The sequence below is a fragment of the Dysidea avara genome, chromosome 12, assembly GCF_963678975.1.
Source record: "Dysidea avara chromosome 12, odDysAvar1.4, whole genome shotgun sequence".
NCBI lineage: Eukaryota > Metazoa > Porifera > Demospongiae > Dictyoceratida > Dysideidae > Dysidea > Dysidea avara.
Genome location: NC_089283.1, coordinates 14,649,597 through 14,676,270, shown reverse-complemented (window position 1 = coordinate 14,676,270; position 26,674 = coordinate 14,649,597). Strand labels below are relative to the sequence as shown.

Sequence of the window (26,674 nt, the reverse complement as noted above, 5' to 3'; positions counted from 1 at the left end):
TGAGTTCTTAGCAACAAATTGTCTCTTGCAGCTGCTACTTTCTTTTTGTTCTAGTGTTCTACCTGGAAACTTTACAGGCTCATTAAACTATTGGCAGTTATATTTGTATTTGTTCATTAAGAAATATTGACATTATACCTTACCCCTACTTTCTTCTACCCTTGAGCATATAGCTGGTTAAATACAAGTAACTATATGAATTGAGAAAAAAATTAATCAAAAAAATTAACTGAAACTATCTAATGAGTTGATAATTTGATAATGTCTGTGAGACCAACTTTTACTTCTTGGATATTATTTTTCTTCCTCTTATTATTGATGTTAAATATTTCTTCCTTCACATTATTCTCATTCATTAGCTTTAGAGTAAGCCTCAGGGTAGTAATACAATCATTATTATGCAGGCTTTTCATAATTATCATGGCTGACTCGATGCTGGTGTTGTTATCAAACAGTGACAATTCCCATAGTATCTTATTTTTGGTAAGGGCGTCAGCTATTGCAGAAGCTCCAGCTTCATTTATAGTATTCCCACTAATATCCAGTACTTTTAGCGATGTGTTACTTGATAAACTCTCTACAATTGCTACAGCACCTGTAGATCCAATTTCATTGTTACTGATATTTAATTCTCTTAATGTGTTGGTTTTTGCTAACCCCTCTGCAAGTATTAGTGCTCCATCATCACCAATTTGGTTGTCCATGATGTTTAACAGCTCTAAGCAGGACATCATAACAGACAGTGCTGAAGCTTCTTCTGCAGTAAGGCTATTACTCCACATGTGCAGTTCTTTGACTGTGTTTGTGCTAACTATTGCAGTGGAGAAGTCTTTAACACGAGTAATATTGTTAGCTCCTAAGGTCAGTGTGTGTGGTTGTAGGCAAGTAATGACGCCTCCAATGAGATGTGATGATGATCCAGTGAGGTTATTGGAGTTAAGATACACTGAAGTTATTTCTTGCTTGCATACTTTATCCCCACAAAGGTAGCGGTGTAGCAGGTTGATGCCATGATCTCCAATGTAACACCTATACATGTTAAGTACTTTCCATTGCCTGGGTGACCTTGATAAGAAGAATCCCAGCGACACCACTTGGTGCGGAAGGAGACTGTGCTTACTGAGGTTAATCTCACCACTATCAAATGACTTGTATAAAAAGCCACATAACTTATCATCCTCAGCTTCCTGAAAGCACTGGAACAAGTAGAGTACTTTTACTGGGTCTTCCAAGATGCATTGTGAAATAATAGTCAAAGTGGTTGATGTATCTTTAACAAAAGATGAGCCTTGTAGAGATAAAATGTTCATTGGTTCTGAACCCATTTGTCCAGTAATATTGGGGAAGCTATCTGGATTATGACTGGATATAGCTGCAGTATGATACTTATAAATTCGAATGTAGTCATACTCATCAAAGTCACTATCATCATAATGATATGCAAGATACTGCCTTAAAGAATGACAGTGTCCACTGGTTATGCCACAATACATGATCCACAAGTTGGAGAAACGGACACTTTTGCTATTATGACCATGCTCTCTAATGAATGTATTAACAAAAAATGACTCCATCAAAAGTTTGTATATAACATTTTCTGGTAAGGTTGCTACATATTTGGCAGCAAAATACTCTTGTATTCCTAGATGTAGGAAGTTAAAAGAGTTGATTGGAGTGCCAATTTCAGTTGAACTGTAACAGCGAACACATTGCAGTAGTCCATAAAAAGTGGGATTGTCTCTGCACATGTCAGGTAATTCATCTATTGTAAATACTATTTTGTCTTCCACAAGGCCATTAAATGCAATTTTTTCTAGTTCTTGCAATGCTTGTTGGATTGGTTGTGATAAGTGCTGCATTGTATTTATGCATTCATCTTCAGCAATTTTCCCTATCCTCTTCAAGTAATGGCAAATAGTATGTAAGATAAAACTTGCATACATCTTATGAGCAGTTGACGGCAATTCTTCTGGCTGACAAATGCAAAGAAACACAATGATGGACATTATTAAAGGTATGTAACAGATGGCATCAATATTTGGATACTGTTGAAAATGCTTTTGTAGCTTCTCAAGTTTGAAGGAAGAACCTTTGAGTGCTTCTTTACAATATTCCTTTCTACTAGCCTGGTCAAATCCAAGTATTTCAATTCTTCTGTCCACAATATGATGAAGGCAAGTAGAAGCAGTAGGCCGTGAAGTTACCACTATTCTTAGCTTAGGTAAAATTTTCTTCTCGATCAATTTAACAAACAAGGATTCCCTACGTAGTTTTGTACTCAATTCATCAAAGCCATCAATGATCAAAGTAACATCGGCACCATGACTATCTTCTAAACAACTCTGCAGTTGCATTACCTTACCAGTTGCTTGTGTATAGTATTCAATTAGCTGTTGCACATTAGTAATTTTCTGTACAATAGGATCCCTTAGCAACAGGAGAAGCACTAATTTTTCAGATGAAAGCAGCTTTCCTTCTGCCCATTTTGTACAGATCTCTTTAACTAGAGTTGTCTTTCCTATTCCAGGATGACCTTCAATGAGTATTACCTTAGGAATGCTGTCAGAGTGAGAGCTGAATATTTGTGTTAGGTCTATCAACTTTTGGAATCCTGGTATAGCAGAAATGTCCCCTTTAGTACGCAAAAAAATAGTTTCAGTAGTCACTGCTCTTGTCTGTATATCTTGTTGATACATCAGTGCTAATGTTATATAAGATTTGGTTTTCACAGGTGGCCAAGGATCATTTTCTTCTTCAAGTTTCTTATGTCTCATGTTGCGATATCGCTCCCTCATGAAGTCACTTAGCCAATCAACCACTAAAAACATGAACAACTACTGTATATGGTAAACAATAAAACAGATAGCTGACGGCACATTACTATGTTGTATATATTGATCAAGACATGCCACTTAGTAATACCGGATTGTACATGAAACATAGTGGTCTTAGCGTGTGAATGCTTGTGCTCGAAATTTAGGTTTCTGCTGAGGCAGTCACGTGTTAGTAGTATGTCGCATATACCCACATGCTATTTTTCTATATGACACCCATAGCAATGCTTCAACTAGTATGGCAACAGTATGTACGTATATACAGGAAATACAGCTGAGGAGGGGCATGCATACTGAGAGACTAATAGGCAAAGCTGAGTGTTACATTCATCTTGAGAGACACTCACATGCTGTGTTTTTCATGCACATAAGCAAAGGCAGTGCTTTAAGTGCTATATTGTACTTTGTAGTCATCCTCTTCAGAGCGTCCATTTTGAGTATTCAAATGATAACTATAAGACATTGTCTACACATGTATTCATAGAACAACTATGATTAGTTTTAGTGATCACATGATCAGCTGTGATACTGGCGGGATTATTTTCATAAAACAAATTCATAACTGTATTGTATACTGTATTTGTTTTAGAGTCCATGCAACTGTATAGGAAATATAACATACTCACTTAATCCTTCCTCCCCATGTGAAGTACAACATAAATAATAATACAACTATGCAAACTAACCTGATGGTGTATTTCCCACTTTAGCTTGGGATTGCAATGTTCCTGATTCTTGATCAGCTTTCGTGGCAATACCTATATCAGCAGGGAAGCCATGCATTTATTACATGCTACAGTTTTCATTAGTTGTCCATGACAAGTGACACTGTGTATTAATGCATCAGCATAGTGCGTAAACAGATCATCAAAGTGGTTACTAATTTGTTGTAAACTGATTGTATTATATTAATTGTCTGACTATCATGTCACCATGAAATAATTGACTATCATATTAGTTTATCAAATTTGGAAGGCAATATAAGTCAGTCCAATTTTTGTACAGACGAAATAAAGAACAAGAGTTATGCACATTTTTTGAAATATTAACAATTTTCACACCTACAGAGTTTCATTTAGGGGGGCACAAGGGGCACCCGCCCCTTCGGCAAACTTTGGCTCCCTTAAATTTTAATAGTTGAAACGAAGCAGAATGCATAAGAAGCAATCTGAGAGTCTAAAATACCCAGAATGGCATGTTATTCTCAGGTACCTGAGAATGCACCACATTCAATCTACGAGAGTCTAAAATACAAAATTTTTCTGGATCCCGGGTACCTGAGGATACACCAGAAGCATCTTAAATGCAAAAGATTTCTGGTGGGCATGTCTCCAGATCCCCTAGATGCCATGTGCATAAAAAGTAAGCTTTACACTATATCGCCCCCTTTGCTCTCATAAACCTCTGTTTTGTCCCCCTCACCCTCAAGTCATTTCCTAGATGAAGGCCTGGCCTATAGGGTGAATCCTTTAACAATAATTCAACATTTTGTAAACTCTGTAATAGCAGTCTTGAGTGTTAAAACACAAATGGATTTTCTATACCTGGTATAGATTACGTGACCGCTGTAATCCATTATGTGTTATGGTATCAGTGGGCTGAGCTGTAGCCATTTTAGCTTTTCTAATACCTTAGCATAGGTATGATTTGAATTGACAACTTATCCAGCCTAGAGTATTTTAAACTAGACCATCTCAATACCATATAGTGGAGGGGAAATATTTTGCAGATGACTATTGTCCAAAATTTTGAGAGGGAAAATTTTTGCTCCTTCAGAATCTTTTATGCATTAAACAAACCATTTTGACTGAGCTGCATATTTTGAGGGGGAAAAGTTTCATGGATTGGAGCCAATTTGCGTAAAATATGAAAATTTTCCCTCAGAAATTTTCCTACAGTAAAAGGCTGTGCCAGCTGTGTTACTACGTATGTCTGATCTGCTACGTATATACTATGTACTGCATCATTTATAATCAGTTTCATAGGAAGAATTGGTACAGTGGTAAGATACACAAGTCACAGATTGAATGGTACTAGAATAACCACTGGGCAAAGGTGATGAATCTCTGTAAGACTTAAACACGCCTTTATGAAACACATTGACTGTATTATTAGAGTGTTTGGAGTATATCAGTTTTCCTTTTATCATTTTGATCCCACTCATAGAAACACAATCTTGCCAGATTTTATTCCAAGGGAAAGCCCTCTCTTAGTTTAATTCAGTACATCCCCTTTCTGCCACCTATGCAGATGGAATAAGGGATGAACTAAAGCTAAAGACTGAAGCTAAGGACTCAAATAACAATAATTTGCAATAATATTGTACAGGCAACCTGATAGCATATTGACAGGTTTCTTCTTACTTTCAGTTTCCCCCTTCACATCTTTGATCTTCCTTTGAATTCCTATCCCAGTAGCTACTGCTTCATTAGTTGAGTCACAAGTAGATGAAAGGTTGCCTATTGTGAATAATAGTAGACCCACATTCATATATTACATTCATTTAAATAATAGTTATAACAGTAGTCTACGAAATGTATAAAACCCGAAGATCCGAACGAGTGAAGTGAGGGTGCTAAGGGCCTGAGGGTTTATAAATTCTATAGACTCAACATTGTGCCTGTATAACTGCTTTAGGCTCTATTTTACACATGCACTCAAATTAGATACCACATTCATGGCTGTTTCTGTGGTAGCATCAGTAAAAAAGTGGCTGGAGCTTTCACAATACTAGCACCATGGCAACCATGCATGCTCATGTGACACAATTTAACACCCAATTACATCATTGCATGTTAGGAATGCGTACTCATTGGATAAACCTAAATAGAGTCCATTTTTGATGTTAAATAAACTAAAAACTCCATTTTCTACACATTTTAAATAAATCCTCTACTAATTATCTGGCAATTGGTATGACTAAGATAAGAAAACGTTTAATTGAACACAGAATCATCTGTTGGCAGCAGCAATACTAATTACTTTATGAGAAGTCTAACACTCAACAACTACTACATGAAGCTTATACCTAGCTTGATACAATTCAGGCGCTATGGACATCATACAAAGGACTCTGACCTTGGTGGCAGGAAATTGAAATACAACCAACTATTTCTGTTCAAAATTCTATTGCCCTATGCATATGTAATTTCTCCAACTTTTACAATGTACAGTGGATCCTCGCTTATCCGAACTTCGGTTATCCGAACACCTCGATTATCCGAACGCCAAATGTGACTGTTCTATTAGAGTATTTTGCCATCAGTGTGCATTCTATTAGAGTAAATGACTGTTCTATTAGAGTAGTTCAACGAAGCTCTGTATATAAATCAATGGGCTTCAGTTATCCGAACAAATTCACTTATCTGAACACTTTTGGCAAACTATAAGAACAAAGCTGTTCGGATAACTGAGGATCCACTGTACAAATGAAACATTAGTGTGACTTGACTATATATGGTTAAAGATATGGGCTTGATTTCTTTACTGTTTGATATTGTTTCAGCCAGAGATGTGCCTTTTCACCAACTGCAGCAACTTTACAATGCATCCATCATGGACTCACCTTTGTCCTCCTTGTGTTCCATTTCTTTCTCTACTACTGCTAAGGTGTTGATTTGCAGTAACATGTCATAGATTTCACAGCGTTGGCTATCACGAGAAGAATTCATAATTTCTGTAGTGACTGGGCTGATTGTGGAGGTTCTTCTTATACTGTTCTTCACTTGTAATGCTGTGTAACTGGAGGAACATAGCTGAAAACGACCAGAATGGCCAGTAATTGATAGCTCGGCCACACATTCAGCTTTGTAATAAATTTTTATAATGTTTTGGGCACCATTCTTTCCTTCACTGTGGTACACACTGGTTCATTAGTAATCAATTATGAAAAGCAAACATACGATAAAACATAGTAATTTTAGGGATCATAGAAATACAAACCAATGATACTTGGAGGTATTCTATACCTGCAGCTACTATATATATACTCAGTTTAGTCATAGCTATATTATTGACAGGCTGAAGTATAGGAACTAAATGTTCAATAGTATAGCTGCAGGTATTGATGACTTCCCTTGTTTTATTGCTTTTTATTTCCTACACAATGTGTAAAATTCTAAGTATTCCTTACCCTTGTTACAGCCATAGGCGGATCTAGGAGACACTGTCAGGGGGGGCCAAGGGGGGGCAAGAAGTTTTAGTGCACAACAGTGTTTATTCTACTATGAGCTATGGGGAAACTCTAGAACACAAGTTATATTCATTTGCATAACCTTATTCAGCATATAGCTGGATGAACGATGGACATACAGTTTGTAAAACTGTAGTTGGAGAAAATTTTAAAAATCAGACCTCCCAGGTTTGAATTTCAGAGCATTTTTGATAATGCTTAGCTTAAAAGTGTATGCTTTGCAATGCGTACAAAGATTGGTTAGCCTATCTGAGATAACTTGTTTGATGGTAAAGTGTATACCAAATCAAAATAAGGAGTAGCTAGCATTGTTACGATTTGTAAAATTTGTAAATTGATGACATCAGAATTGCGACTATTCTATTAGAGTAGTGACTGCTCTATTAGAGTATCTCGATCCTTGCACAAAATTCAAATTTATTTGCCTCACTTTCTTTACAGTGTACAGTTTAACTATAAATGTTAGGCACATTTATAAGCGTTGTCTTCTATTTGCCAATTGGCTTTCTATACTTCTAAATGCAGTGTGAATGCATGATTCTAGTTTCTGGTATACATATGGTACTGTAGGTCCAAGGGGGGCCAGAGAAGGGCCAGGGGGGGGGGGGGCATAGCACCCCTTGGCCCCCCCTCAGATCCGCCTATGGTTACAGCTAGCTATCTATTTGAGACTGGTAACTTGGAAGCTGAAACACACATAAATATAACACTTTACCAAAACAAAGCACTCATCGTTTCACAACTCAAAGTTCATTGTTGTGAATTGCTCCATGCTTTCGTTTTCTTCTATACAGTGAAGTGAAGGCACCAAACTTGGGAATAGAAATTATACATTTAATAGTGCATAAACGAATGTACTGCATTTGTTTAATGGTTTGAAGGGTGCATCATTCGAATGACATAAGCGAAGTTCGAATTTTGTGCATGCGTAACCTGGTCATATTAGCGAGCAAAAGACCTTAAGAATCCAAGTGCTCATCACGCCATGAATAATTTTGCCATGGGCAGTTACACTTAGAAAGTAATGGAAGGTGGTTGTACTAGGTGTCTGACAAGTTAACTAGCTCGCACCACGAGTGGCCAAGTCTAGAGGAAGAATATTCCCGAGTTGTGTATTACTGTAAGGTCTTTTAGCAGGAGCTTTGTGTTTTCTCCAGGTGCTATATCTTGTTAAACAGACGAATAATAGTGTCAATGTGAGATTTTCCATTTGCCAAAGGGAGCCTGACGCCAAAACGAAAACTGGATTAAGCTACACTGTACAATACATTCAAAATTATGCCACCTACTGTACGTAGCTATAGCACCATAAAACATTCATTAAACCTTCAAAGCATAAAATCGAAATTTGTTTATGCACTAAAATCTAAACAGTTAAACTTTGACACAGTCTTTAAAATTCATTGTGAGTGATGATGGAAATGAACAATAAGCTATTGATGGCCTATCAAATAGAGAAAGAACTGCAACCAGGGTCAAAGTTTGACCTATGGAAATTTGACCTGTGACTTGGAGCAATTTCCAGTATTTGGTCTTGACTTTTGACTCACATGCATCAATAGCACATGTATGCACAACTTTGTATGAGTTTTAACACAAGATACAGTGAAATGTATACAACTGTTCAACACAATTAAGGCGATAAGCAGTGGCTGGAATTGCCACTAGAGGCTTTCAAAGCAGTGAAGTACAGCTGTACATGCTCAGGTTACAGATGTATGTGCAGGAATGCTCTGAGAGCACAAGAAGCATAAGTTAAGTACTAAATAGTAAACTAGCTACTTATCTACACTTTACTTCCCTTGTGTATGTAGCCTTGAGCAGAGCAGACATGCGTGCGAGCTTTGATAAAAAGCCTCAAACACAGTAGACACATGAGCCTCGCCTGAAAACATGTATTATTAAATCTAAAGCTGTTATGGCAATCCTATCCAGGGATCCTCAGTAGCTACACTTCCCAACAATATTGCGTAGCATTCACAAAGAATCAAGGACTAAATAAGCTGAATGACATACAATATTGATAACAAAGTGGTATCGAAAAATTGTCCTGTTCTGCATTTAGTGGTTCATTCTATTCTGTGGATTAGTGGAGGCCTAATTTAAACACAGCTACTCACCTTGTAGCAGCAGTTTTTCAACATTATGAGCCACATTTTCTAATGAAGCTTGTGTAAGACATGTTACCACTTTATTCCAGCTAGCTTGTGGATCAGTCCTCAGCCATATGCTAAACATTTTCCTACACCTTTCGCTAATGCGGTCAGTGGTCTCTGATTCAATGGTATCCAGTTCATTTTCATACTTTGGATTTAACAACTCTAGACCGAGATCATACCAGTGGCCTCCGACTAAAGGTACCACATGCTTAACTAGATCTCTCATTGTAGGACGATCACAGCCTACAGCAACGTGACCGGTACATACGGTTAGTGCACAGTGTTTCACAAATTACCTACCTCTTGCACTAACTTCAGTCATTGTCACACTTCTTTTTGAACAGGACGATATTACAGTATTACGCTCGCACCTCGCGCACCAAATTAGAAATCAGTGATTCAAGCAAACGGAAATTCCCCGCACGTGATTTCCACTAGGGATATGCATGGGTGCCGTCACACCCTTGTGTAGTTCACCGACATAGCTAACTGTAGCTAGAAAGCAGTGGCGTAGCCAGGAAAATTTTTTTACCGAGGCAAAGTTTATACATTGAAATAATTGAGAGGGTCTGCTTCTGACTAAACTGATTCACACACACTTTCAAGTACAGCATTTGCAGGTTGACTCTCTGTTTGGATGGAAGAAATTGTTTCAGAAGACTCTGAGCATTTTCTACATGTCATAAGTAATGTTCCAAATTGCCTCACACTCTACTGAGAAGCTCGCCATACCAGCAGAACAGCCATCTCTTATCTCTTGTTGAACATTACCAATATTTGGGTGTGACAATCCAGAGTAACCTACAATGGCACAAACATATCTAATCTGTTACCTGTAAAGCCAACCAGACACTAGCTTTGTTAAAACGTAACCTAAAAACATCACCACAGTTGAGGTTCCCTGGCTCGTGGTAAACACCTCGTACAGGCTTTGCCCCCAGTGTTCGCCTTCCAGTGCCTAACTGGTAAAGCAGATAAAAACAAAAACAAAACAAACAGTTTATACCTTACATTGGTATATAAAGGAGAGTATAGATATGATTCCAGTGTTACGGAGATGCTAAATGAGTTATAATGGGAATCACTTGAATCATGTAGGGAACAGTTTAGTTTGATCATGCTCTATAACATTCTAAAACAGAACACCCATCTACCATCAGAATATATTCCAGAGTTTCACTCCCAGACAATATCAACTACGAAAGATCAAGCCACATGTTCAGATTAACTGCAGCTCTGTAATGCAGACATCTATACAAGTCATCATCACATTGCCAACTTTGGGCGTACAATGATAAACATAGGTAAAGGCTTGCAAAACTCCCTAATATAACACACACCTTTGCATAATCTTTGCCTGTGCATTGTAGTTTGCTTTGCCATGCTGTACTGTGATGTTATGTACTTTGCCAGTGTGTGCGTGTGTGCATGCATGTGTGTTGTACGTGTATGTGTGTGTGTGTGTGTGTGTGCCGTGCACGCGCGCGAATGTGTGTGTGTGTGTACATTACTGCTTTAACTATTATTGTAATTTGACTTTTATAGGGAAAGATCTTGAAGGCAACTACCTTGAACTTTCATTTTAATACTGTGTACAAATGTAATTTAATTATGTATCACGTGATCTCACATGATGATCATTAATTCATACTATTGTTTTGTGGGTTGGTGAAGGGGCTGATTAGGGGTGGATGGAACAATGTCTGATAGTGCTGTTCGACCAGCTGATGATGTAGCTATATCTAGGATACTCTGCTGATACATGTCTGTATGTTCAACAGCAAATGAACACTAAAATCCTTCCTGTTTTTTATTTTATTTTTTAAAGTAAAAAGGCGCAGGTTTCATAAGCTAACTTTTCTACCCAAAGGGTACTGAATAGCTGTGTTTAGTTGGATTAAGGTCTGTGATTATTTTCCGCCTTCATCTTTATTAACATTCACGGAAAGTAAATTCCATGCATGGATCCGTAATCTATGCATTATATCATTATATATATATTTTTAAATTTTTTATTTTCCCGGGCTTGATGGACTGCCCTTGCCTACCACCCCCAGCACATAAATGGCCTGTGCTGGACAAACCGGGACTTTCTTAGTCCACGGCAAACTGAGACTCTGCCTGAATCAGCTTCACAATTGGGGGAGTCTTAACATAGTGACCGATGGATGAGCGGGCTCCGCGGATGCATTGTATGGAGGACCGCAAGAGAGAAAAAGATAGACAGCACCTTAACCACCCCATGACAACAGAGTAATCATCACCCCACTTATTTGAAAGTTGACGAGCCAAGCGTTGATAAAAAACAGAAGCCAAACATATCATTAAGGAAAACATATCATTAACATTCGTGTCTTTCTGAGAAACCTTATAAGTGGAAAAGTGAGAATTTCACATATATTCTTCCAAGACGGTAAAGTGAATATTTACACTGTATGTGTATGTGTGTGTGTGCGTATGCATGGGTGAGTGAGTGACTGATTAAAGTGAATGAGTGATTAGAGTGAGTGAAGGAGAGAGGGAGTGAGTGAGAGAAAGAGAGTGGAAGGGAAGGAACGAGCAAGATTGCTACCTAGTGAGAGTGCGTGGTTTGATGCAGGGAATTCTCCTGATTATGTTGTGTATAAGCTGATTACGACCTTGATCTAGCTTGGAAAGTGTAAAACATCTTCTCTTGTAATGTATCAAGGCTTTATCCAGGGTTAATTATGTTGTTAATTGAAAATTGTAGCTTTAAAAATTCAAGTAACTAAAATTTGCCAGTCTACACTGCTTGAAGTATCTTAGTTTACTACAGTGGTATATCCCCAGTATATGGAACAGTTAATTGTTTGTTATTTTAGTAGTTTTTCAGTAAACCCGCATTCACTGATGTTTTACTGAGAGTTTAAAACTTAGTAAAATAATTATATTCCATATACTTAAGTTTACTGACACTTTACTATCAGTATAACTACAGTAAGGCATCTTAACAAATTAGTAAACTAAGAACCTTCAAGCAATACTATGTCATCAAATCAGCCAAATTCAAATAATATTTTGATGTTTAAGTGACCACTGCATGGATTAGAGGTTATTTGGAGCTTGAAATGTGTTTGTCTATAAGCAGTGTTCTATTATTGCTTTAACCCATACAAATTGTATTGGAAATAATTATAGTGTTTTAGTAATTAAATTGCCAGGGGTAAACAGCACAAATATTCTAGTTTATTATGCTAAATCAGATAATACTAGGAGGCTGATAACTTCTGGGGTTACCTGGCAGCTAGCATCAGTCTATTCACTGTTGTGCTATGTTGCCTTATATTTATGTTCCCATATGTCTCCAATACACTTTTTCTCACTTGAATTATAGCCTCATGACCATCAAAAGTTGGCAGTGAAGATCATGGAACTCTTTATGCCACATTGCTGAATGCACCACAGCAGAATCTTTCAAATTATCGGTATATGAAACTATTACTCTGGACTTCTAGTTAGTTATATCTGTGTATGATATTCATTTTTGAAGTTTTCACAGTACTATTGATAAATAAATGAATTGTCAAAATGCAATGTTGTACTTCTATGCTGTTTTCCAGTAGTATCTACGAAACTTCTTCTGTTTTCCTGCTGTAGCTATTTGACTACAACAATGTGTACATTATGTTAGATGACTATTGGCATGAAGATTACCCTAGAAATCTGTGGTGCAAGACAAATTTATTCAGGTCATTCACTGCTCTGCGGATTCTTCAGATTGGTGCTGGGTTGAAGGAAGTCACAGTGCATATGTATGCACAAGAGAGGCTAAGATGTAAGCAGCGATCATGGGTGGAAGAGTTCCAACACATCTAGTAATTGTTGTTGTAAAATCAATTTATTCTTGGGAGAAGTCGTTTTTCCTGCAGTTTTTGCTATGGCAGTGTACATTGTCAGTAGATCACAGACCTAACTTCAAGTTGTGTTTCAATTTTAAAGTTCCATTGAACCTTTTCCCTACTTTTCCAGACTTTCAGTTACAGTTTGGTCAACCACCGCTCATCAAGGTTACTAGTTTTGGAATATTAGGACTAGATTGGGACCTAGCTTTTAGTATTAACTGACACCATTTGCAAAGGCAATACACTTTATAAAGTAAAGACAGCACCTGATGATTGTAGTACATTTTGGTCAGTTTGTGATGTTAAATAAAATATCAGTAAATTTAAAATTTGTGGCTGAGTTTGATATACGTTCTACGTTACTTCATTCTGGACACTTAGAGCAACTAGCCTCAACGTCTTAGGGAATCAGAAGTGCTTAAGTAGTCTACAAGGTCTTCAAATGATTGTTCACAACTGTGCCAAGTTATGTGGATTAAATTTGATTGATATACCAGTGAACAAAGTGGAAGATCAAGTAATACTATGGGAAATACTAAGTGATATGAAACTAACACACCTGGTAGTTGAGGTTTGTATATTCTTACCACTCATAGGGAATGAAGAATACCTAGTTAGTTTGTTAAGAAGTGCACTAGTTTGCATGGACTACAATTAGATGCAGTTTATTATTTTGATATTTGTGAAGAGTGCATTTATAATGGAGCTCAGCGGTCATTGCTGTCCCATTTCCCAGCTCTGAAGTACTGCAGACTACATACTGATGAAGATGTTAATGATATTCAGGAGATTATCGGTGGCTGTAAGGAGCTGGTTTGCTTATCATGTACAGTAACTTGTATGTTCAACTATCACTGTCTCCTGTTTACCATTCTAATTTACAGCAACTATGTCTTGACTCATTCAGGACTGATGTTCCCCCAACATCTTCATGGAGACAGTATCAGCTCATGGTGGTTTAGTACATGTCATCTTAAGCATGAATTTAGTGATGGTGGAAGGGATTACCAGTCTAGTTGTGAACTCTCCTAGATTACTGACAATGATTATCCTTTAGTTATCCTTACAAAGCAGTGTGTTTGTAATGAGCATGGTTCTAAGGTAAACTCAAAAAACATTACATCCAGTTTGAGGAAGAGGTTTCCTGGTAGAAAACTGTTCACTGTTGGTGATTACCGAGTGGTCCAAAAATATCAAGATAATCTAACAAGTCTGTCAGACTTTTTGTTTGGCACAGATCTTGGTCCATTATGGCGATAAAATTGACTATGCAAAACACATGTACTCTTGCTGTACGTGTAGCACACTTGTAACAAATCACATGTGACTGGGTCTGGGAAAATCTTATTGCCCATGACAGCAGATTTGATTTTTCACCAAGAACACAAAGCTACATAAACAAAACTATCAAATTTCATAATCAAAATCAGCTAGACTCGCGATCTGCTTTTCCTAAGCACAGTGGCGATCTGTATGAGCAGTCTGGGGCCCTAATGCAGCCTGGGGATGGCTGTACAGCTCCGTGGTGTTGAATAAAAACATGTGCTGTAAATGCCCTTTAATTCATTTTAGCCAGTTTTGATACCTGAATGGTCCATAACTTGCCCTACTTCATTCCTATGCCTTCCTGTGTAATTTTAAAAATAGCTTCTTGCCTTCCTTCAAGCCCCCGCCACCCACCCTGTCCTGGTACAGTCAACCTCGAGTTAAAAACTATCTAAAATGGCAGGAAACTTAAGTGTTGGACAGTGAATGCTCTCGAAGGTAAGGAATTGGTGTAAAACACGTGAAAATTTGGTACATGTAGCTTCAGCCATTTGCGACTGAATACTTGAAACCAGCATTTGTTGATACTTTTAAATTAAATAGGTGATATATAAGACTTGTTTCCCAGACTAGGTCAATTACTTTTTCAAACAATAATAATGAATAATAGTAAAGGAGCTTAACTGTAATTGGTTGTATAGTATATACTAACAGGGGCTTCAGTAAATCAGTAAAAGAGATGGAGTAATGGCTCTGATAATCTACTTGCAGCAGGCAGAGAGAAACAAATTAAATTTAATCACATGATCAAACAGAACAAATGACCGACATTCTTAGTACCTGCTGCAGTGGTGGATAGAGTTTATTCAATATGCAACCAGATTATTTTCCTGCCTGCATTCCAGGTATGTTTGGCTAGACAAAACGCAGCACCTACCAACCCACTATCACATTAGCTGCCAAAAAGGGAAGCCGGCCAATGGAATGGAGTCATCTAAGCCACTAGACCCTGATAGGTTAGGGGGTGAGTTGCAGCACTATTAATATTTCCAGCAAAGAAGGTCAAACCAGACTTGTCCAACTTCCCTACCAGACCCATAATATAGGTAACCCAAGGGAGGCTATGTCTACGAATTTCATTACCATAAGAAATCACTGTACCCTGTACTGAGCAATGAGGGACTGTACTGAAGGCTTGACAGAGGACACACTTTGCTATACAGTGGAGGCCATGATATTGACTGCAATGACGTCAATGCTAACCGATATTAATGACATGAGTTCAAGGCTATAGCGCTGTCATTATTAGTATTAACATCATTGCAGACCTTTCTTGTCCACCATTATTGATGTTAGAATTTGTCAAACCCTGGAATTTTAAAGGCCATGTATGCTCACACACTGTTTTTCACAGCTATATTGCTGTATTTCATGAACAGTGTTGCATACTGACGATATAAGCACGGCCATCATATAAACAGACACGAGTGTTGATCACAGCCAAGTACAGGTGTACCTTTATAATATACGTAACTATAAAATATAAAAAGCATAAAAAGTTTTGTAAGAGCAATTATTTAGTAAAATGGGGTTTCATGAGGTAAGGCAAATCTTCTTGGATAGAAGGTAAAGTCCAGTGGGTATTGGATTAAATTTTGCACCTTGGAGGTGTACAGGTGTGCAAACTGGCCAAGCCAGCGTGTGAAGTAGGTTGGAGCTTTCTCTGTCCGGAACAGACTACCAAACCGTGGATTGAACATTGTCTTCATGTTGACCCTGAAAAGGATACATTTGTGGTGGCAACTCCATCATAACTACACCCTGTACCTCAGGGTCTTATGTTGTAGTCTCCACTGCTGTATCATCTCTCTTGCTTCTTCGTCACTGCTACGCTATATAAAGTCATACAGATATTGATAACTATAGAGTATTGAAATAGTGACATGTATTATGGACATGTATAATTAACTAGCTACACAGATCACCTTTTACTATATGGAACCAGACCTACTGGGAATTATGTAAAATCTTTATTTTTACTATGGTGGTATTTTGTTTAAAGGATGCTATTAATTTGAAACACGGCTCCTTTACCAAACACCAGTGACAGATTGGAGTAAATTATGATAATTAGTTAACTACCTACGTACCTGGAGATCACCAAACAAGCATTCATTAGCAAGTAACTGGGATAGGTACTCCTTCATTTCAGTAGAATTGATCTTCTCCACGTCAGTCTGCAAATTACAGGCATCATTAACCAGCATGTGTCAAATTGGTGCAAGCCTACCTGCAGTTCTGGAATAATGGCACCAGTTTTCCAGCCATGCTTCAATGTGGGATCCTATCACATGATTTGAGCAAAAATTAGAAAGTTAACATTTGAGCAGGGACCATAGAAATAAAAAGCAATGAAACAAGGAAGGTCATTTTGTTCATACTGTTTTATTGTTAATAATGTATCACTTTCACACCTCAGATCAAAGGAGCCACCCAGGCTACATTTGCAGTGTAGTCCAGTTGGCGATTTTGCCAGGGCTACATCTGAATGTAGACAGGGCTACAACTAATGAAGTGATGTCGAACAGTGAAGAAATCAAGCCTTTAGCATTATCTGTAGTCAAGTTAAGCTAGTTAGTTAGTAAAAAGAATTAATTGAATAGAATTTCATAAAACTTGTTGGATGGGTTTAGAGTCGCTCTAAAGGTACTGATTTTGCCTAATCAATCCTCCCAAGCTGGTGGTAAGAAAAAGTGAGGCTGGTTTTTGGATGATTTTATGGGTAGGAAAGTCCAAACCTTCATGACCCTTACTTTATAGTACTACTGTACTGTATGATAATTGCATGTACATGTGTACACACACTGTACCATGGAACATACTACCGTATAGCCTAAATGTTTCGAGGGGCAAATATTTCGAGGTTGAGCAATGTTGCTAAAAATAATTTTTTTTTTGCAGATTTGCAAACACTCCCAAAATGTATTAGACTATATGGAGGTCTAAATATTTCAAGGGTAAAATTTTCGCTGGTAACACCCAAAACTGTGAAATCAGCAAAAAAATTCTCCCTCGAAATATTTAGGCTATACGGTATTACATACAGAATGACTCATGATGTGACAAAAGAGGTGAGTAATTGTGACATACTCTGGATACCATTACACAACACACAGAACACATACAGCAAGGTCACTGTACAAGTGATCTCCCAAATAGAGTACACGATTGCCTCTCCATCCGGTGTGCTTAACAAAGTCTACAATGTTTCCCTATTACATAAACAAGTATATAATGCATGATGATGTATTTAAGGATCTTCACCTCTTGATAAACATGGCTTTTAGCAAACTGAGTGACCTTGGTCCAGGTTGGGTTACCATTACCACGATCCAGTGATCGGAAAGGTCTGGGGGTGTTAATAAGAGTTATCAGAAGGTAACAGATTGTTGCACAAACCTATATGTGTTAAAATAGAAGTCTGGCTTACGTGCTTGTACAATAACTACATCAAATAATTCTACCCAGTCAGCCGTATTTGTCAGATGTCTCATTCCTTTATTACTGTTGAAACAGAAAATATATATTCTAAACATTCAAACCTTGTTACAGTTCTCTCCCCACCCCATGGGTTAGCATGAGAGTAAAAAGTAAAACACATAAAATTATTTTTATTACTTTTCACTCAATTATTCTAATAAAACATACGTACACACAGAGTAGAACAACATCATTTATAAAGAGTTGGTATACACACTGAATTGTTATAAGATTGCATAGAGTATTTTAAAGTCAATATTCGTACTGCAACCAGTAGCAGATGCTGTATAAGAATATACAATATATAAGAGTAAGACAGTAAGCTTATCATTGCTATATACAGTGATGAGTCTGTCCCATATGGTGTTACATGAATTTAGCCTACTAAACAAATGGCTGCATTAGGCCACATATAAACTTACCGTTTAGTCCTCTAATACTCAAAATGCAGGTGGATTTATATTTACAAGTACACAGAGTAGGGATATAATGCTTCTTATTGTTTTACTGTGATCTAATATTGTGCACTACTCCAGCTTGTTTCAGTACTTTTTATTGATGTGCTATGGTCCCTACTCTAGTTGAAAATTCCAAAATTTTCTGTGTACTTGTTTGTTAAGTTTTTTTTTGTAAATAATTATTATGATTGGTGAACCCACACATACCGCATCTGAAATAGCACCGCGTGCCCCAATTGTCGTCTGAAAGTGAAGTATCCATTACGCTTCGTTGTCAGTTATGTTCAACCCGTTATGCAGCATTTTGAATCAAGAACTGCTCGAAAAGCACCTCTGCAATCCACGCATATCAAAAGAAAGAAATGGTGCCACGCATCCCAGTTGTATCAATTATTGTCTGAAAAGTGAAGTATCCATTACGCCTCATTGTCAGCTATGTTCAACCCATTACACAGCAATATGAATCAAGAACTGTTTGAAAAGCACCTCTATCAAAATAGCCACTATGACAAATACGGACGTTTTCCATTACAAAGAGAAACCATCACATGCTATTGCCAAATCAACACTTTTCGCTGTCAGCAAAGATGAATGGGACACAAAGGAGGACACCGATAAGTCCATGAAGAATGCATTGTATGTACTGTGGTATGCTAAAAGGCACCTGTCAGGCCGAAGCGACATTGAACAGTGAAAAAATCAAGCCCATAGCCTTAGCCGTTATCGAGTTATGCTTGTCTGAAGACATCAGTCAGTAAGTCAATAGAAAATTCTGTTATATAAATTATTTTTAAAATTCCGTAGCAACTTGTTGAAAGTGCTTTGGGTTGATCTGAAAGCTTGTTTGGGCTTAGTTTCACCTAACCAATACTGCCTCATTGTCGTCAGGGGAATTGAGGCTGTTTTTTGGGTGATATTGTTTCGTGAGCCATGCCTACTAGGGCTGAGCGATACTACCGTTTTAGCGATATATCGCGATATTTTGAAAGTATCGATATCGTGATATTTTGTTATTAACTATCATGATACCACGTCTGTACATTACTGTCATTGAAAATCCATTTGTTATGCAGTACTAGGCTAAGAATCCTTGTAAGTGATAAAGTCCACCCATCTGGTTTCCCCTGCAGAGAGGTGTGAACACCACAACATAACCTCAAAGCATGTGTTACAATAACTGTTACTGTAAGCAAGAATGATAGTGGTTAGTTTACCATCACCTACGTATAAGGTAATACAGTATGTAGCAGCAGCTATGATTGACTTATTCATAAGTATCGTAAACTATTCAGTATTGTGAATAGTGGCTTCAGTATCGATCGTGATACTAAAATGGCAGTATCGCTCAGCCCTATTCCTTTGTGGCCACTACTATACAGTAACTATCATACTGTGTGATATTGTTATTAGCTAGATAGCTGAATTAGATATTTCACATGACGCAGCAAGCAGCTTTCTTGCTCTACTCTAGCTAGCTACAAACTTTAAAAGTTGCTTAATAGCTGTATTCAGCCACTAATGGTACAAAAAAGATCACTGAGGAAAATGGCAATGCAGGCAGAGATGTGAAACTAATCAAATGTCAAGTTTATGAGGCCTTAAGAAAGTAAAGTTGTATATATCCAGGGAATTTTCAAGTTATCTCATTTGGATGGATGACTGATTAGATACCATGTGGTACTGAACATCTGTGAATAGTATAACACTTACACAAACCAGTAGGGACTGTTACTGATGAGGAAGAGGCTCTTCTTGTTTGACTTGAGGTATTGAAGAAGGTCCAACACTTCACTGCAGTCATGTATGTACTTCCCTATGTCATGTATGAAAAAAAAAAGTGTACTAAATAATATAGCCACAAGAGATGTAGCTATTGCCAAATATAGTGGAGCCACACAGTGACACTACAGTGGATCCTACCACTTGTATAGAAAACCCACCTCTCTTTGTTTAAGGTCAACTTAATCAAACAATAACTTTTAGTCGCATTTTTAATTCAACCACCTCCATGTTTACTAGCATCAAAACTTTTAGCTCATTGGTGATTTGTTTAGACGGTACTTACAAGCATATAATGATAATGAAAGTTCTAATATTAAGCATTCTAATAAAGCATTCAATATGTATACGCCGAATACTGTACTGATAGTATAGCGGCATAGCCCCCAAAATTAGCCAAATCAGGCACTTCATGAAGCTTTCCACATAAATAGTATCAAGAGTTCATAATATTAGAAGAGCTCTTACTACTATATTATGAACTCTTGATAGTACTCCTCATGATATGTACTTTTTTTTGATATAGTGCCATCACAGATTTGACCTTTGGTGACCTTTATAGACATTTTTGCCCAGAAATTTGATCATTTCTGTCTTTATCTCCCTGAGGCATTAATTGGCAGGCTAAAACATGGTACTAAAGTAAAGGTCTTGTTGAATGAAACAACTTGGTTTTTATTTGGTAATTCCATTTTGAAGTTATGATTGCTTTTATTACCTCCGAAATTCTCTGAGTTTACCTACCCTTGGGATGTAGATTACCCATGGGGAGGTAAAAAATTCATGGGTAATATAAATGATCATAACTTTGGAATATAACTTCAAATAAAAACTAAGTTGTTTTGATCAAAGAGATCTTTATAATAATGGCACCATGATTTAGCAAGTTAATTAATGCCTCAGGGAGATAAAGACAAAATGATCAAATTTCTGGGCAAAAATGGCCATAAAAGTCACCAAAGGTCAAATCTGTGATGGCACTATATCAAAAAATTTATGTCATGAGGAGTACTACAGTACTTATGTGGAAATTTTCATGCTTTTATGAAAAAGTGCATGATTTTTGCATTGTGCTGCTATACTATGTCATTTTATACATGCACAGACTTACCCATATCAGAAACTATCCCTTTGTATAGTACACCTGACTTATGTGTTTCTGCTACTGCAGCCTGCAAATAATGAATGTTGTTACTGACAAGTGATCTAATATACACAATGCACACTTGCATTGAGAGCAAATGTATGTACACACTTGTGAACAATGTAATTTTGGTCACTCCAACCTAATATGTATATGCTAGTGAAATCACACCTACATGTACTGTATATGACCCATTAAGTGAAGCATAGACAGTTAATTTCAGGTTCCATTAATTTGACTGGAATAATGTTCTTGCTCCACAAGAAACAACAGCAGCGGCAGTTGAGTAATTGCTATCCACTTGACTACTGTGGCCACCCATGTGCATGACACACACACACACACGCCTAATATGTACAGTACACTACACACAAGGCCACACATGTACACATAATACCATAAATATAAACAACACAATGAGGAAGTACCTTAACATCACTGTAAAGGTACTCTGGACCAAAAGGAATCTCCTTATCAATTAGGAGCTACAGTAAAACCACAAGATATATGAGAAATTAACACAGAGAAACTAAAGTACTTACTTGAGATAGGTCACAATAGAGAGTCACTTCAGGTAAGGAGAATAAGTCAGAAAAGTACTTCATTCGACTTTCCTATAACCACATGTAGTTGTCACCACTCAACCAACAGCATTATACAAATACACTGATATGTATGCACATGTTTCCATCCTACAAACATGCATACTAATGGATTACACTTCGGAAGGCTCAGTTTCATATCAACATGTAATTAGCATAATTACAAGGATATGACAGCCATATTGAAGAGTCACGAGACTAGTTTACGTAAAAATGTGTAGTGCCTATAAAAGGAGCACGTGGTCTATTTCCATTGGCTTTTTATTTGGTTGTGACAGTAGTTGGTGCTTTGTGAATGGTGAGCAATGAGGAGATAACGAAGACGTTGGAGACTCTTTCGGTGAGTGTCAGGTCCATACAGCATGAACTCGTGACACTTAAACGCGGGGCCACACGCAGTGGCACAGACCCGCAGTCAGGATCCGGCATGCAATACAGCAGTACAGATATTGCCGGTCTGGTCCCCCCTCCCGATAAGAAATCCAGACTGGAAGATGATGAGGCCAATTCTGACGAGGAGATAGACGGTATCAACACGCAACAAGGTCCCAATCTCAGAGGTGGCTACGGCATTTCTGGAGGCTTCATTCAATACGAAGCTGGATAACAAATCCCGAAAGACCAAAGCTAAGGTGAACAGTACTCCTAATTCGCGCTGGATACAATGTGCCAAGCTGAATCCGGTGGTGGCGTCGAACATTACACCAGCGGCATGGACAGGGGACAGAGCAAGTAGTCATATCCAGAATTTCTGGTTGGACGCAGCAACCCCTCTCATATTCCTCCCGGAGAAGGCAGAGGAACTGGAGTTACTGTCTGAGGTTATTAATGGGATCCAGACCTCTCTTCAGTGCTAACTATCACCACTCTATGGATCGAAGGCATGTGCTAATGACACAACTTAACCGAAATTGAAGCAGCTGTTTAACTACAAGGATTTCAAGGATGCAGCACCTTACCTTTTTGGGGAGAAATTTGGAGCCTTGGCAAAGGAGCATTTGGATGCTGTGGAGGTTCTCAGAAAAGCAACATCTGACGACTCAAAAAAGGGTTTTCACAAAGGCCACTCCCAGAGGACAAGTCGCGGGGGTGACAACCAGTATAGCGGCACAGGAGGGAGTCGGGGATGGCAAAGCCAAGGCAACAAAGCCAAGAAAGGGCAGCCAAAGAAATGACTAGGCAGCACACAGACTGCAATTCATCATATGGAAATGCAAAAAAATTCATTAAAATTGTTTCATTTATTCAGGTGTTAAGCACACAAACACATTACATACAGGCTCTGATCAACACCATGAACCTGTCAATCGCATGCCCAAGGCTGGCTGGGCGAGTAGCATACTTCCTACCAAATTGGGAAGTGCTAATCCAAGACCAGTGGGTTTTGCAAACCGTGGCTGGTTACCAACTGGAGCTAACAGAGACTCCAATTCAGGCCAGAGTGCCTCACCAGATAAAATGCTCACCAGAGAGCAAGAGCCAGGTGACCTTGGAGGTTCTGGAGCTTCTGTCCAAAGGGGCAGTGGTGGAGACACAAGCCTCCCCAAGGAGCTACCTGTCACAAATATTCCTTGTGGAAAAGAAGGACAGGGGCCAGAGACCAGTGATAAACCTGAAGGGTCTTAACCAATTTGTGAAGACAGAGCACTTCAAGATGGAGAGTATTCAGATCTCCTACAGCCACAGGACTGGATGGTAAAATGGACTTGAAAGATGCATACCTTCAAGTCCCCATCCACCTAGATCATCAACACCTCCTTTCATTCCAATGAGAGGAGAAAACATACAAGTTTCAATGCCTACCTTTTGGCCTATCAGCAACACCCAGAATGTTTACAAAGCTGCTGAAGCCAGTAGTGGGCTTCCTGAGACAGAATGGTTGTCATCTGATCATATACCTAGACGACATACTGATGATGCATCAGAACAGGGCTCAGTTAGAACAAATGACCCAACTGACCTGCCAACTGTTCGAGAGCCTAGTGAACAAGAAGAAGTCCATACTGACTCCTTTTCAGGAGATAGATTTTCTGGGCTTTCATGTATGCACCCCACAACAATGAGATTATTAATCCCCCCCCCCCCCCCCCCCAAGAAACTCTGAAAAATCCAACAGGATGCTTCACCAGGCATCAGTCTCAGTGAGGGAAATAGCACGATTTGTGGGAAAAACAACTGCTACGATCAGAGCTATCCCACTAGCCCCATTGCATTACCGGGCTCTCCAGATGCAAATGAACTCTGTCCTTCCCCTGAACTATACTCAGGAGGAAATTTTGGACAAGTACAATACAATACTCTCACTGAACTTGGCCAGCAGAGAAAATCTGGAGTGGTGGGTGGCTCTCACAACAGCTCCAGTAGGAGCACCAGTGTGCCCACCGGACCCATCAATAACAGTGCATTCAGATACATCAAACCAGGGCTGGGGAGCAGTGTTGAATGGTCATTCCCATACAGGGGGATGTGGTCTCCCGAGGAAACAACTCACCACATAAACTATCTGGAGTTACTAGCTGCCTTCCTGGCAATCAAGGTTTTCGGGAAGTCTTGGCAGATATCACAGTCTTACTGCAAATGGACAATATTACAGCAGTGAGCTACATAAACCAGAAAGGGGGCACAGTGTCCAAAGCTCTGTGCAAATTAGCAATAACGATCTGGACCTGGTGCACAGAGAGGAAAATTACTCTCCAAGCAGAGTACCTTCCTGGCCGACTGAACTCACAGGCCAACGAGGAGTCCAGAACGGTGAGGGATTGCTGCGACTGGAAACTAAAGCAATTAGTATTCCAACAAATAATGGCAGCAATGAGTCCGCTGGAAGTGGACTTGTTTGCATCACACCTGACAAAACAGCTTCCTCGCTTTTACAGCTGGAGACCAGACCCAGAAGCGGAGGTGACGGATGCTTTCATGCAAAACTGGGCAACACGTCGAGGGTTTTCCAACCCCCCATGGTGCCTGATACACATTGCTGTCTTACCAAAGTGAGGAAACAAGCAGCAAGGATAGTACTATTAACACCTCTGTGGAAAACCCAACCATGGTATCCACTAGTACTGGAACTTCTGGAGGGCTACCCTTGGAGGATTCCTCAACAACTGGACCTAGTATCAATGCCACTGGGACAAGAATTTCTGATGCAACAGGGAGTGCCCCAGTTGGTTACCTGGCCTATCTCAGGAAATTCTATACATCACAAGGAATTTCTTCACAGGGTTCAGATATCATGCTTGCATCATGGAGAGACAAAACCAACTCCAACTATGGTTCCTCATTCTATAAAAGGGCTAGCTGGTGTCAACAGAGGGGTAGAGATCCCCTTTCAGGACCTATAGAGGATGTTGTGAACTTCTTAGCTAGCTTGTATTCTGAAGGCTATCAATATCAGTCACTGAATGCTTATCATTCAGCAATATCATCTATCCATGATCATGTACTGTAGATGGAGTCAGTGTGGGAAGTCATCCTACAGTGACACGCCTCCTCAAGGAGTCTTTAACTCTAGGCCACCGCAACCAAGGTATGCTTCCTTCTGGGATGTTGGGGTGGTAATCCAGCACAGACAGTGATGCTGCTGGCGCTGACTAGACCATCACGCTCAGCTGATCTATCCAAACTGAACTTACAGATGAGAAGCTTCAGATCAAATGAAGTGGTCTTTTGACCAACCCATCTGGCTAAGCAGAGTAGGTCTTCAAAACCTATAGCAGATTTTTTTTCTTTCCAAATTTTGCTGAAGATCCTGTCATGTGCCCAGCGACAACATTAAAGGCATACAAGGAGAGAACAGAAAGATTTCGGGCTGACTCTAGATTTCAGCTTTTCCTGTCCTTCATAGGACAGCATACCCCAGTATCTAGCAGTACTATAGCTAGATGGCTTAAGTGTTTTATGGCAGAAGCTGGTATAGGCATCTCGATATTTAAAGCACATTCAGCAAGAGGAGCATTGTGTTCTACTGCTGCAGGAGTGGGAGTTATTACCAAAGATATTCTAGATGCTGCAGACTGGTCGTCAAAGGGCACCTTCCAAAGATTTTACTGCAGAGAGCTTAAGAAAGATGACTAGACCACTTTTGGTACTGCAGTCCTGTCATCAAAGTCATCTTCAAACAATACATGTTGATATGAAACTGAGCCTCCCGAAGCGTAATTTGTAAATGGCTCACTCAGGGTACGAAGTGCCTGCATGCTATTTATAATTACATGAGGAAGGTGAAGTGAAATATCAACATATCCCACCCCCTCCCTTTAGTGCTTAATAGTATAACTGATATTTGCTTTTTCTTTCAGATAGAAAGAACACACCATGTGCTGAAGTTGATGTCTGTGCAGTAGCCATACAACAACTCAAGATCTTGTACTTTTATGAATCAAATTTTTGTACATCATGCAATAGCAGAGAGTCCGAATGAAAGAACAATATCTACAAAGAGCCAATGGAAATAGACTGTGTGCTCCTTTTATAGGCACTACACATTTTTACGTAAACTAGTCTCGTGACTCTTCAAAATGGCTGTCATATCCTTGTAAGTATGCCAATTACACGTTGATATTTCACTTCACCTTCCTCATGTAATTATAAATAGCATGCAGGCACTTTGTGCCCTGAGCCATTTACAAATCATTCTTTAACCCTTAAACCTGCATAGGCCAGAAAACTGGCCCAAATAGCATGCCTTGCACTAAGCGCTGTAACTTTCTAAGCATCCATCCTATGGCTACACAATTTACTGCATTCTACAGTACTTGTGATATAGCAAGGATTAAAACGATACCAAGGGAAAACCCCCCAGTGAGGCCAAAACTAGCCATGTAAATAACTTATTGGC

General features: G+C 38.8%; 2 protein-coding genes across 4 annotated transcripts in view; both read right to left on the bottom strand.

The window, feature by feature from the left end:
- Nucleotides 1-182: 182 nt before the first annotated feature.
- Nucleotides 183-9,605, bottom strand: LOC136241518 (NLR family CARD domain-containing protein 3-like). Its single transcript, XM_066032741.1, has 5 exons — nt 9,486-9,605; nt 9,147-9,428; nt 5,198-5,293; nt 3,521-3,592; nt 183-2,818 (listed from the first exon to the last, which is right to left on the bottom strand). The coding sequence occupies exons 1-5, from the start codon at nt 9,505-9,507 to the stop codon at nt 240-242; spliced, it is 3,051 nt and encodes a 1,016-aa protein (XP_065888813.1). The 5' UTR covers nt 9,508-9,605; the 3' UTR covers nt 183-239.
- A 6,183-nt stretch (nt 9,606-15,788) lies between these two features.
- The window catches only part of LOC136241909 (5'-nucleotidase domain-containing protein 3-like), a 67,399-nt gene continuing 56,513 nt past the window's right edge, over nt 15,789-26,674 (bottom strand). For 2 of the 3 annotated variants that reach the window (XM_066033296.1, XM_066033295.1), the window contains exons 6-16: nt 21,778-21,849; nt 21,664-21,720; nt 21,203-21,263; nt 20,023-20,125; nt 17,774-17,878; nt 17,639-17,723; nt 17,500-17,586; nt 16,605-16,658; nt 16,465-16,551; nt 16,142-16,206; nt 15,789-16,090 (exon numbers count right to left, since the gene is read on the bottom strand). In XM_066033296.1, the coding sequence (XP_065889368.1) occupies nt 15,892-16,090; nt 16,142-16,206; nt 16,465-16,551; nt 16,605-16,658; nt 17,500-17,586; nt 17,639-17,723; nt 17,774-17,878; nt 20,023-20,125; nt 21,203-21,263; nt 21,664-21,720; nt 21,778-21,849 (975 nt within the window). In that variant the 3' untranslated portion in view covers nt 15,789-15,891. The remainder of the gene's footprint in view (nt 16,091-16,141; nt 16,207-16,464; nt 16,552-16,604; nt 16,659-17,499; nt 17,587-17,638; nt 17,724-17,773; nt 17,879-20,022; nt 20,126-21,202; nt 21,264-21,663; nt 21,721-21,777; nt 21,850-26,674) is intronic. The other variant, XM_066033298.1, reaches the window with a different exon arrangement.